At 41.5% G+C, this 14,264-nt stretch overlaps 1 protein-coding gene across 7 annotated transcripts in view; it reads right to left on the reverse strand.

The window, feature by feature from the left end:
- Nucleotides 1-11,455, reverse strand: part of KIF1B (kinesin family member 1B) — an 81,033-nt gene extending 69,578 nt beyond the window's left edge. For all 7 annotated transcript variants that reach the window (XM_008928723.3, XM_008928722.3, XM_018079408.2 and 4 more), the window contains exon 1: nucleotides 11,277-11,455. In XM_008928723.3, the coding sequence (XP_008926971.1) occupies nucleotides 11,277-11,382 (106 nt within the window). In that variant the 5' untranslated portion in view covers nucleotides 11,383-11,455. The remainder of the gene's footprint in view (nucleotides 1-11,276) is intronic.
- Between the last annotated feature and the right edge of the window lie 2,809 nt (nucleotides 11,456-14,264).

Genomic DNA, 14,264 nt, shown 5'->3' on the forward strand with positions numbered 1-14,264 from the left:
TTTGGTTTTGAAACCAGGCAAGGCCGAGGTGATTTGTATGAGTGAATGATGAAATAGGTCGTCCTGTATCTCCTCTCCCCACAGCAGCCTCCCCGCATGGTCCTCACACTAATGGTTTAATTACAGAGCCCCAGGAAACGAGGGAGGCAATAAGGCAGCGGATCACAGCAGGAACACATTAATGGCCTTTTTATCTTACAGAATAAATTTGTTTATCTGCTATTGCAAAGGTCCAATGTGGCAATTAACTCTTGTGTTTGCAAACTGACACTAAAGCTTTGTGCTGCAGCTATAATTGCCATCAGCGTGGCACCGGAGCAGCCCGGAGTGTCGGAGTTAGCCAGGTCCTGGGAAACTCAACCCCTTTTGCAGGCCCCTTCCTTCACCAAGAGCCAACTTAGTAGGTCATGGGGAATCTTGCAGTTTTCCACAAGTTAAGTTTGCTGCATCAAAGAGAAACTGGAAGGGATATTTCCCCAACTCGCTGTCTCCTGTAGCGCTGCTACTGCAAGGACAACACATGGCCCCGGTGTGGGGAGGATGGAACAAGCTGGAGATCCTCTTTTCCTCCTGCAGGGCCTGAAACCTCTTCCAGGATCAGAGCAACAAGCACAGGGTGGGTTAATGTCCATCCTTTACATTCAGCATGGAAGGCCAAGGAAAAGGCAAGGGAACGTTCACAGTTTCAAAATATCCAATCATTGATTTGGTTGAGGGAGATAAATGCCCACACTATTTCTTCTCTTTATTTGAATTATGAATTTCTGAAAATTTTGAATAATAAGCTTCACCTTAAGACATAATATTTAAAATCTGTTTTCTACCTTTGTAAGCAAATAGACAAATTAATTACACGTCATAAATTGGCAGAACTAAAAGCACCTTGTGTGAACAGCAGCTGATTTAATACCCACTGCCATCCCCACCAGAGACACAGCTTGTATTTTAAAAGCTTATTTCTCCTTACAGTTATACAGGAAGCCATGCAGAGCTGCCTCATGCCATCTAAAGTTCCTCTAAGCAGGAGTAATCCACATATTTTCTGGAGCTCAAACAACCTAAACACTTCTTTTTAGTTCTTCAGCTGTTTAAGTTTGGTGGGGTTTTGATACCTGTAACTACAAATGTGAGTTTTATATCTCACTGACCCAATGGTGAGGAAATGGATCATTTTAAAACAAATTTCCTCACACCAAATAGTCTAAATTTTTTTAGCATAAGATCCAAAAAGTTTTACTAATTAGTCCTTGTACAGGACAAGTACATAGGAGGAGCAGTGCAGCCTCATAAAAGGAGAAAGCAGGAGCACAATCAATGAAAATTATAATTTTAGATGTGCTATACCAACAGCAATAGAGCAAGCTCCACAAAGCATTTGGATTTTAACTTAAACAGGCAACTTCATTCCTTGGCATTTTTACTGCTACAGTCCATCCCACTTGTTCCTTAATTAACATTTTCTATACCATCCACCATCTGCTTTATCAGCTAGCACAAAAATAACAGACATTTTCAACCTTTCCAATCTATGAGCTCAAATTCACCCCTGGTTTTCAACTTTAGCAAAAACTGTAGCAATCCTTGAAGAGCCACTTCACCACTGAAACAGTACCCATATATTTTGTAATATGCATTAGTTTGCATTCCTATTGTCATTTTGGACATTGAAATTTTTTGCCTTAGAATCCAATCTGGATTTTCTGAAGCTGAAATTCAAAAAGCACAGGTCAAATATGCACTTTATTTTACAATTATAACCAGAGTGTGGAGTACAGCTGAGAGCTGATGCAAAGTTAAATTCTTCCAGGGTATTTCCAACTGGAAGCAGCAATCTCTGTCTTCTCACCCCTTCCTAAACATACACACAAACACATTCCCATTTCAAGCCTTCATTTCTGGACTTAACACTTCCATCCTCCATTAAAACTAACCAAGTAAACAGACAGTGGGAAGCCTACAGAGAGGAGGAAAAAAAAAAACCACAAAAGCAAGGAAACTTAGCCAAGATCAGCCCCCTCATTCCATTCCCATCTACTCAGCCACATAAATATTTTTGCAGGCACAAAGAATGACTAAAAGTGCTTCTTAACCACTCCAAACTCCTATCAGATTATGACACTGAATTTGCAGTCCAAGCCTGATCTGCTTTCATCCCAGTCAGCTCTGCTCCTCAGCAGTCACAAATTTGGCAGATTGGAAATTATCTGCAGTCCAGGATCTGGGGATCCACACAATTCCTTCTAACAAGCTCTTGGAACAGAGAGACAAAGCACACAAGAGGCAAGAGTTGAAATTATTCTCTTATCCCTCAGTGCATTTAAAGTCAAGTCACTTGAGTGCCCAGCTCCACCCCTGCCAGTGCCCAGAGTCATATTGCAGGGCACTCTGCCATCAGACATGCCAGGCATTAGTCACCCTGGGCAGCTCCAGGAGAACTGCCTGCTGCAGTCTGCCCTTCACAGAAACACCAGCAGACAGAATTAACTTGGGCTAAATCCTGGGATTAGCTGGTACACAGTCTGTGCTGGGAAGGGGGGGTGAGGGGACAGACAGACTGATTTTTTAAATAAAAAAACCTCAAAATAATCAATTGCCAATCAGAAATAGAACTCAATTATGATGGGAGTCAGGTATGGAACTGGAAAAACCGACCTTCCTGGATTTGTGCAACACAGCCCTGCTTTGTTGTGTACCTTTGCCATTCCCACACTGCTCCCACATCTGGCAGTGCTGAGGGCACAAAGCCTCTGCAATTTCTACATGGGAAAAAAAATTAGATTTCATCCCAGGAAAAGAGGCTTCACAGCAGCCTCAACTATTCCCTCTGTGGCAGCATCAACCCACCCCAAACACACACTCCCAGCAAATGCCAACACCCAGAGATAAAAGGTAGCAAGAAAGGCAATGTCCTGCCATCATTACTAAAGGAATAGGCAGAAATTTAAAAAAAAACAAAACATGCTGGTCTAGACAGAACTTCTGGGGAAATAAATACCCAATAATTCATTTCTGAATTCAAACTCTATTGAATTCTCCAAAGTCTACCTGAATCAATATAAGCAGTTGTTTTATTTGATGATGCCTGAATAAACAATTCAACCCATATAAAAAATATGGGGCTTTCAGAACTGACCCCACAAGACCAAACTCACATTAAACACACGGTCTCCTAAAAACCACGGGTCTGGAAAATATATCTGTGCCATCTGTAGACTGGAATGACAACAATGGGAACATGTTTCTTACGGAGAGCAGGGTGGAGCAGGCATTCTTTATTTGCTGGAACGTGAATAACACCACAAAGACACGTTTAACACAGGCTCCTTCCCTGGGCACACGCTGCAATCAGATCTATGGCCAGAGTGCTTTTAGAAGACAGACTTTCAGGGCTGTTATTATAAGAGATAAATGAAGGGAAATGGACACTTCCAGCCCGAGAAGCAGCGCTGGCTTTTCAAAGCATTGTTTGCATTTTTCAAATCATTAAAAGGGAAGGAAACCAAGCAGAAGCTAAGAACAGCTCATTTGGAATTCAACCGGATTCTCTCCCCACTGTGGAATTTCAGCCCTGTACTGGGAGAAAGGTTGGCTGGGGGAGGGCCTGAGGCTCAGCAGCACCGGGGCAAGGCAAACGCTGCTCACAGAAGCTGCTGGAAAGCCACTCTCATCCTCAGCTGCTCCTCCAGATCCCAGAGCTATAAATACCACCCCTACAGCTGGTGTTCTTGGAGATGCCAGCAGGCTCTGCACCAGGCAGGAGCCACTCCAACCACACTGTTCTCCCTTCGCTGGAGAGCTGACCCAAAACCATTCCAGAGCTTCCACTGCCAGGGGGTTACCTGGGAATGTGCTCCTGCAGAAGGAGCACAGCAGGGCCGTGTAGGGGGAGCGCTCAGGCTGAATTCTGTGCTCACCTTTGCTGCTTCAGGGCAGGTAAAACATCTCCCTTCACCCCCTGCTTTGGTTTGACATCTCTCCAAGAGCCAAGGCCTCTCCAAAGACCATCTTGACCTTCAGACACAAGGCAGCACTACATTAAGAGAACACCCCGGAGCACTGGAATCCCGGGGAATCAGTTCTTAAGCATTTCGGTTCAGTCAGTTCTGAAGACCGTATCTAAAAAGACTTGTGCAGTGAAAATATCCAGTTCCTAAAGTGCTTCCCATTAACAATTTGCATTCTCTTTACTTCCACTTGCATGCTCAAAGGTGGCAGGTTATTTAAGTATCTGATGAAAGGAATCCCCTCTGAAGGCCTAGTCCTGACTCGGTGGCACCATCTCACAGTGAACTCTCACTTGACACAACTGTTCAGGCTCATCAGCAACATTATCCCTCTGCTCTGGTTCCACACTAACTCCAAACATAATGTAGTCCAACTGCATTTAACATCAGCTGGAACATCCCAGTCATCCCACAGTCTTGCTCCAGGCCTGGTATTTGCATCTCTAACATTTAAAGATCATTAAATGTTCATCTTCCCCCATCTCCCCAAAGTCATCTTCCAAAATAAATTTTCTTTTTTTTTTTTAACAGAGCTGAATTAACACTTCAAGTTATTTTTATACCATCATGAGAAAGGCTTTAGAAGGCAAACCAAGCACTTAAGAAATTCCACATTTTTATTTCTTCTCCAAAAAAATATTCAAGACTTGTAGCAAAACACAGGAGCTGTCAACATTGTAGGGCATCCAGAGACAGTGACTAAGACAAGCCACAGAAATCCCTAAAACACAGAGAGCTCTAATGCTCATATTGGGAACAGCACAGTCACTAGAACAGTTTGGGCAACCTCTGCTATTGTGACCTCTTTGACTTGTCTTTCAAACCTCAACCACAAGACCATTCATGCATCCTCCACGTGACACAATTTATCTCCCCATCAGCCTGTTTTGATAACACACCCACCATGAAAGCAGGGCACTATTATCATATTGGACAGGCATTCATTTAGGTTGCACCACTTACAAGGATTTACAAACCAGAAAAATCAGGGTAAGGGTTAAGTGACATTCCTGCATTGCTGTTTATTTGCCCAAGACAACCTCACCCTGCAAGTCACAAGTAAAAAACACCAGAAACACTTAAAAGGAAGAAAAAAAAAAGCTGAATGCTTTAGGAACCAAAGCTTTCTTGGCAGGCACGAGTCATCAGAAATGGGGGATGCTTATTTTTTGAGATATCTAAAAATACTATTTTCAGAAGACAGATTTAGAGTCAAGACTGAAATCTATCTATGAAAATTAATCATCCCACCTATTCTGAACTTTCATTGAAAATGTCTCATCAGGAGAGAAAACCAGTAAGTTTGTTAGGTAAGACAACTACAATGAGCTCTTTTGCTCACTTCTCCTACCTCAGTAGCCCATGCTATTTTTCTAACACATATAATTTATATATGTTCCTTTTCCAGGTTAAGTGAAGGTGGCTCGTCCATCTTGGTCAAAAATGGGTAAAATTTTGTCCCATCATTTTACTTCCTACATGTACTCAGTCATAAATAAAAGCCAGTTTCTTATAAGGACTTTTTTCATCAGCAATTTAGACTAAATACTATTTCCACAAGACAAGTTCTTCCATGAAACTATTCAAACTCTGCTTAGACAAAAACCCCTCCAAGTTCTTATCTTCCTCAAGGCACACACACACCCCCCAGGGATTCTTTTCCATTCAGTGCCTCTTTAAGAAAAGAGTTAAAAAGAAAAATACCAGCAAACCCTATTTTTTTCCCCTTAGGATAAAGCTTTTCTGAAAGAGGTTACTACTTTTTAAAGCTACACAACAATGAGAAAGGCAAAATTTATCAATATTCCCTGTCAATGTAGACCAATAAAGAACTGGCTGGATTACTGATGAGGTTACCTTGCTCTATAAACCTTTCAATAGTTTTGACTTTTGTATTATATTTCAAATACCACTGGTTTAGACAAACATGCAATAAATCAAAAGCCTTTTAAGTTCGGTCCTGCTTTCCCATGCATTTTTAATTTGCTCCAGAATAATTGCATAAAGCAGGACACATCTTAAAAGGAAATAAAAAAAAACCAAACAGAAAATTAACTTAGATGTTTCTCTATTAATTTTTTATTTATTTAAGCATTCAAGTTTAAACCAGAGGTTTATAAACCTCAGGAAGAAAAAAAATAAACCAACCCTTTTACAAAAAATATTATTTTTTCCCTTCAAACTCTCCAAATGAACTCCAAAATGCCTTCCCAAGTTTCTCTGATGCCAAGGATGCCTGGATGAGAACCTGGCTGCCATATGGCCACAGCAGCAGCTGGAGCTGTTGTTGCTGGCAGATGGGACTGCTCCACTGGGCCTACTTTTATTAAACATCCAGCACCTTCAGCAGCCACAAAAAACCTTCCAGCATTCCTGACACGCAGAGACTATTGCTGAGTGCAAATCCAAACTGCTCATTTTCCATCCTAACCCACGGATCCAGTGGCACTCCCTCCTTCCAAGAGAACCTGGACTGTGCAGGTGCATTTCTGCACTAATATGGTTTGTGGCAAACCAGAAAATACAATAATCTCATATGAACTATAGTTTGAGAACTTTGCTTTATTCTCTCACTGGCACACACAAGATGCTAAAACCTATTTTCATTCATCTATTCATTCATGCACATTTAATGCAACATCAATTGCATAGGACATATTCCAAGTAGGACACTTCCTTATTTCCCTGCTTCATTAGTTTAGTTTTCTACATACTTATTAGCTTTTTAAAAGCAGCAGCTAGCTGGGCTCTCTGCTAGTATGATTAATATCTAAATGCCATCTTGTAGTTACTGCCTTGAGCCTCTGCTTCGTCTTCACTTGTTTTTATTGATGCATTATTTATTTACAGACAGGATTATGAAAACACTTCCACACACCAAAAAAAAAAATTAAAAAAAAAAAATCAAACCCTCAAACAAACAAAAAACAAGCCAGGAAAAGCACAATACTCAGGGAGTCTTTAGGCACAGAACAGCTTCGCTTTTCAGCTCAATAACCCAAGGCAGCAGCTGCCAACCTTGTTTATATTTGTTACGTTTGAAAAGCCCAACAGGAATGAGCACGAGAACTACTGACACACAAAACACTCTCAGATCTATAGCTCAGCTTTCACCCCAACTATCACACAGCAGAATCTTTCTCCCACTCACCACAAAAACAGCAATTAATTAACTGGACAGGCAATAAGTAATTAATATGCTGTGAGGAAGGTACATTGGTGGAAATCATTCTCAAGAAAAATGGGAAAAAGCAGGACTTAAAGACAAAACATACTCATGCTGAAAACCATGATTCTAAACCAAACTATTCTTGTATTACTGATTTCAAAAAGCTACTCGGGCGTTTGGCCACAAAAAATCACCTATTCAGTAATTTAAGGAACATCCTCTCAGAACAGAACTCCAAATAAAAACAAAGCATTTCAGTCAATTGAATCCACTTGCAGAGCAGGTACTTTTGAAAATAAACCTTATGTTTCTTAAGGTGGTTTCTAAGTGATAATTATAAAAAAAGATGGCCTTTTCTTAAACTAATCCCACTCAGTTACTGTTTTGATATAGTTTTTTAGTCACTAATTTGATGGTGGCATTACCTCTTCTTTGGAAAGTATTTTGCATTCTCAGTTTAACTTAAATAGCAGAATTTTGCAGCTTCTAATTTCTCTTGTCTTTAAGAATTCCTCCATTAGCTTCCCTTCTCCCACCCCCACTTCTCCCATGTCCACTGGAGAACTCCTGGCAGTATCATTCCAACAGATCCCATCTGCAATCAGATCTGAGCTGAGCAGCACAGGCCTCCTGCCAAATTCCAGCCCCTAAATGCAGTCAGCACATGTGACTCCAGCTGGGCTGCACAATCTCAGCTTTGCAACATGGATTTTGAAACAGAAAGACTGGCAATCCTCTGGGTGCAAGGTGCTGCATTACAGATCAGTGCCTTTGCAACCATAAAGGGAAAAAAAACATTACTTTTGTCATGTTAGAAGAGTAGATGAATATTGTGTTTCAAGTACTGGTTTCAAAATTGCCATATTTTGCCTCCTTCCAGCAGAAAAAGAAAAGTCCCAATTACTCCCAGGCAGTGTCCTTAAACATTATGGGTTAAAACCCTTCGTAAGAACTCTCTTTTTCTGAGATTCAGACATATATAGAACTGTATTCAGCTCCACTATCATTTTTAAACACTGAGAAATTATAAAGATAGAGATGTTGACTAAAGGCCTTGATCTCCTACAAGGAAATACCATTAAAGGCAGACAGGATAACAAGTAAATTCTGTAGGAGCCCACAACAAAATCACGTTGTTTTGCTTCTAAGGCAAAGTTAAGCTGTGTAACAAAACTGAGTGTAAGCTTTCTGAGCCAGGAGATGTTTTGCTTTGCTGGCAAGAACACCGTGAATGACAGGCAAGCCCAAAAGCTGTAAACAGCCAAACTCACACAAAAACTGCCAAACAAAAGCAGCATGTCAGGCAACAACCCCCGTGGCATTCTGACTTCAAGAACATACTTTGTTATTATGGATGTCAAAAAACACTCCTTTTTTTATAGTCATTAAAAATGATGTATAAATAGAGAACCCCTGTGACACATTTCATTATCTGTGTCTTTGTACTGTTTCCTGAACAAAATCCTGAGCACTTTGCCTCAGTTTCACCCCAATGCTTTGGTCTCTGCCAACACATTTACAAAACTCAGACTTGGACAAAGTTTAAACTCAGGACCCACAAAGGATTTGTAGAATAGCTTGGCCAGTCAATACCCACAGAATTAAAGTTCAAGTAACAGCCAAAATCCCTTCTTAGCTATCAGACTTCACAGTGTCTCATCAATCCCATATCACAATAGTCCATTAGGCTTTAATTCCAAGATAAGGGAACTTTAACTGTCTTGGAGGCCTAAAATAGTCACTACTCAGCATACCACCAGCCTCTCAGATTTGCCTCCTGTCAACTTGATTAGTGCCCAAATGACAAAATAACCTTTTCAGGGGCAAGATATCTGAGCCTCCACCATTTTGTCAGCACATCTGAGGGTATGAAGCAGGAACCCAGCCCACAATTACTATTGCATTCCCTCTATTTTCAAATTGCTTCATCAGATATGAGTCTCAGATACACTAATGTCCCTTTATGTGCTCGGGTTTTGGTCAACAAGTTCAGCCCTTAATCACGAGGAGTTCAATCACACAACTGTGAGGTTGCAAAAAACTGAGGACCGTGAAAACCAAAGAATTTTTGGCAGAAATAGCAACAGCACTTGTGCCCCCAAATCTTCCATGTAGCCTAAAAGCTCACCAGAAGAATTTCAGCTTGAAGTTACATGTGTCAGACAACTTTGTTGGGAAGATTCTTTGAAGCAAAGATTTCTGCTCAGGTTTTTTCTCCCCACCAAACAATGCCTTATTCATATCCTTTATTATACAATCCTCCTCTGCTCAAACTACTCCTCTGTCTATTGTTTTCTTGTGTTTCTCCTCTAAGAGGGAAATACAGGTAAAAAACACCCCCCAGACTGCAACAAGGTGTAACTATTGCAATTGGTGATTCCTTTCCCACAGCCTGCAATGGCTCCAATGACTTCAACCTGACCATCTGTCACATCAGCCAGTCTGTGTCACAGCCACAGGGCTCAAATAGAAGGCTGCAGATCAGAACATTTCCAGAGCCCAAAACAGATCCAAAACTGCAAAGAAACTGCCAACTAGGTAAATCAGGAAGTACTTTTCTCCTTTTGAAAGCTGATGCATTCCCAATGTGTCATTGTGGTGCAGCTCCAGGACCCAGAAGCAGAACCAGTGTCTTTGGTCTACACCACATCTCAAACTCAGACAAACAAATTGCCAGAGATTGACTTGTCACCCTTGTTGTTCCACCACAAACAAGGTGTTTCCACAGGCTCCTGGAATTCAAACACCTCAAGCACCTAAAATGATTGCTGTGATGACTGCAGCAAGAAAAGCTCTCACAGAGGCACCCAGTGGTGCTGCTGGAGCCCAGAGCTGGTGGCATTTCCATAACAAATGGCCCCTGATGGAGTCTGCAGTTCTCCCATTCTACACTGGGATCCAACCATGGCATACAAGCACCTGTTCTACATGAGGTGACTTCAAACGTCCCCCTCCCACTCCTATCTTACAACAAAACTCTGAAATCCATCCCCAAAAAAGTTTCTTCAGGTAGTATTTCACATAAGGCCTGAAGATAAGAGTTTATTACACTAAAAAACAAGCTCTCTTCTGTATGACACCTGTTTTCCAACGAAATCATAAACACTGTATATAATTTAAGTGATCACAACCAGGACTTAAAATGCCATGGCAGAAGGAGGCTGATGTACAACCTTGGCTAAAAAAAAAGGGAGAGGCCTGTGTGAAACCTCCTTTGTGTTACCAGGCAGGAGTAAATACTCCAGTAATCAGACAGCAAAATAACTCAGTGCTCTTGGAGTGCTGCTTCCTACAGCTGCAGACAAGATGACTCTACTTGATTACCCAACAATGACAAACTCCCCCAAGAAGAGCAGTAGAGAGGCAGAGCTGTTGGGCTGCACATGAGGAACTGTAAATGCTGTCAATACTGCCCTGACTTCAACTATGTAAATACAACCAACCAAACAACAAAATAGGTGTGCCTGTACTCAGTTTCCCACAGAATAGTCTTCCCCTCCAAATTAGACCCACAATAATTATTTAAGAAGCCTAACACTTCTAATTGGTTAGGAAAGAAGATGAGTTTTTGTAGTCTGTTATTTTGCTGTCATTTAGACACCTACTCTGGAAAGCATAAAACTTGATATCCTTTTCCCCTCAGCTTTCTCACTCAAATTATGTTCATAACCACAGGCATAGACTGCAGAATGAGCACACCAAGAACTAAAGCACAAGACCCAAGCAGGACTTACACCACAATTATCATGTGGTGCTCTGCATTGTATCCCTGTAGCTGTCAGTTCACACGATATTCCCACACACTGAAGTCAACAAAAAGGTTTTCGCTTCAGTATTCTAATATTTCTGCTGAATTTCCAGCTCACCACAAGCAAACACCTTAAATAACAGCATCAAAATCAAGATATTCATGATTTAGACTTTCTAGTCAAATTCAGAGACAATCCAATTTGTAACGACAACCTCAGAAAAGCAGAATCCCCAAAAGATCAATTCCAGATGATACAAATGCACACATTTCTCAGCCTGACAGAAAGAAAAGAATCACGCAGGAAACGTGGGGAGAAAGAAAAGACTCCCTTAAAAGATTCAAATAAACTTACTGGTTGAGTTGCCTTGCATCTGGATGATACATTTGGACTCCTTGCTGGTTTCCCGGGAGTTGAAGGGCCGGACCCGGACAGCCACCTTCACCGAGGCCCCCGACATCCTGGCTGCTCGTGGCACAGTCGAGGGACTGAAAGTGCTCAACAGCCTTTCGAGTTATCCTTGTGGGTGTTTTCTAGAGAGAAAAACATCATTTAGTTCTTTACAGCTGTTGCATTCAAGATGTTGATTAAACATTGATTAAATTCTAAGTTATTTGATCACTTCAATCTCTGCTCTGCGATCGCCCTCCCTGACCCCCCCCAAAAGGTGTCACCTCAAAGCCAGAACTGGAAACACAACTATCAGCACCCACTCACTGTCCCCCCAGTCACAAGTTTCTGCCACCTGAGGCAGTTCTTTTCAAGTGTACAAATATTTGTTTTCAATACTTGGTTTTCTTCCCAGAAAGTAGGGATGCCAACACCAAAATAAAGATCTGGTTGCAACATATGTGAGGCTTAACCTAACAAAGATAATTTTAGCAGTAAAGACACAGCTACTTAGATTTCAGCAGGAGGCAGGACCATATACCCCATCCCCAAGTTCCCTGGCTGCCCAGTGCATTAGCAACAACATTCAAACTGCCACGAGGGTCATGGGCCATATCACACTGCCTTTCAATGCACATGACTCCAGAGAAAAGGGTGTACCCTTAAAGAACCCTTTGCAGTCCTGGGAAAGTCCTCTTCTCAAAGGAAATAACAACTCAACAACTACTTGTCTATCTACTGATTAAAGGACACGCTTAAGGAAGAAGAGGAATCAAGAATTATTGCCTTCGGGGTAAATATTACTATCCATCTTCAGACAAATGTCCACCATTAAATTCATCTTCATTATCAAAATCCTTGTTCTAATCCCACCACATCCAAATGATGGAGCACTTTGGTTGCACGAAACCATCCCTGATAGCCACTATTCGAACTTTAAGGCTCAGAACTATTCAAACACAGGGTTAATAAAGATTGATTTGGTTGTATTTTCCTCGACCAGCCTCTTCCATCAGAACAAGGGTTTTCAGTCAGTCAACAATTCAGAAGTTTCACTTCTTGCCACAGGATGTTGTGATTACTAAAGTGAAACTGCCTCAAAAAGGAGGAAGGTAGATTCAGAGAAAGTCATCAAGGCCTGCTAGAAAGCTGCTCCCCTTGGCTAGGAAAGCCTCCATGGCACAGACACTCACAACCTGGAAGACCACAGTGAGGAAACACAATCCCATCATTGGTTTACCCTTCTATTCTAAATATCTGCTATGGCCACTGCTGAAGACAGGACTCAGGGCTGGGTGAATCCCTGCTCTGGCTCAGTGCAGTCACTTCTATCTGGAACCTGAGTCACCAGGGGTAGAACTCGACCCTGCCCAAGTCATCACATGTGGCCCAGAAATCCTGACATCTCCTTTTCTGGTTATCCATGCACCACATAGCCAGTGGACTGCTCATTTCAGGGTTCTGATCACAGTGCCACAGAAGTACAAAACTTACCAGAAGATCTAAAGTGGAAGCATTTCAGCTCTAAAGTAAGTTCTACAGCTGGTAAAAATACTCATACGTGCTTAATTCAAGTTATGGCACATCTTCACACAGCACAAGAAGTTTTTAATAAAATTGCATTACTTCATTAATACCATCACATGGTGAAGGGAGAAATTAAATTACTCCAGCAAGTAGGAGTAATTTAAAGCATTCTTTATTTCAGGAGGTACCTGAGGTATCTCACCAGACTAGAAGAATGTCTTTAGGAGCAAGCCAAGTGAATCCCAATGTCAGCAGTACAGCAAACTGGTAGAACAATGATTAATGAGGCAGACACACAGTCAGCTTTGGGTTGGGATGGAATTTTAAGAAGTTTCACTGAAAAAACTAAGAACAGAGCAGAGGACTGATGGGAATGAATTCCCGTGGTGCTCAAAGATTCCAGGCTGGTTTGGAGCGCTGCTCCACTCCCTTTGCTCCGAGGTTCCTTTCATGTATAACAAAGTATCAAAGTTGCAGCTCCATTATAAACTTTCCTCTGGAATATCCCCTGCGTGGATTTTCGCCCTCCCTCCCTAACAGGACCCTTGCATAAGTACCTGTGCCCTCACAGCAAAGCCAAGTGACAGGGCTAATCCTGACACAACCCAGAGCTATTATCCAACTGACCCTGGACACTGCTGCTGGGAACAGGAATGTTACTGTACATGGCCACTCAGCAGCCTGCTTCCGAAATACAACTTCAAAAATCGAGTGCAAAATGTCCCTTTTTATCAAGTTCACGGTGACACAATTTACTTTAACCAACGTGTTCTTATAATATTGTTTATGAAATGCAGGGATTGTTTCCCCTTCGTAATGCAGAGTCCCACGAAGACTTTTTTTCTGATGTTTTCACAGAACTACCCCTCAGAACACTGCACGAACTTCTGCAGATAACTAGTGCATCTAGGAAACTGCCAAACAGAGGGTGGGATCAAAGAATCATCTGCTCTAAAATATATGTTCTCAAGTACCTCTGAACATCATATTCACAATAAGAAAGCATGAAAATCACACCTCCAGAGCCTCCATATGCACCAGCTAAATGACAGCCTTGTTTGAAGCAGGGCTGTGAAGAAATTCTCACAGAGCAGGTCACAAAATCACCTACAACACCATGAAAATTGAACTGCTAGCCTTCTGCAATTACCAGCTTTTCCCAACTCTAACTTTTGTGCTGATGGAAAATTAAAGTGGTATCATTTTAAATCTCCTTTCTTCTCAACTCTGCTGTTTTTCATAGCTGAAGTAAGCAAAATGCCTACTTGTAGTTGCACATGGATTTCAGATGTGCAAAGTTTAATTTTCCTTAATAAGAAAATTCACCAAAACCATTATATTTTGCCAAGCTTCCCATAGGTTTAAGCTGTTGGGGGTTTGAGGGTTTTTTCCACTTATCAGCAACTTTAAGTGGCTGTAATGTTT

Source organism: Manacus vitellinus, unplaced genomic scaffold (assembly GCF_001715985.3).
Source record: "Manacus vitellinus isolate BGI_N305 unplaced genomic scaffold, ASM171598v3 scaffold_46_pilon, whole genome shotgun sequence".
Lineage (NCBI taxonomy): Eukaryota > Metazoa > Chordata > Aves > Passeriformes > Pipridae > Manacus > Manacus vitellinus.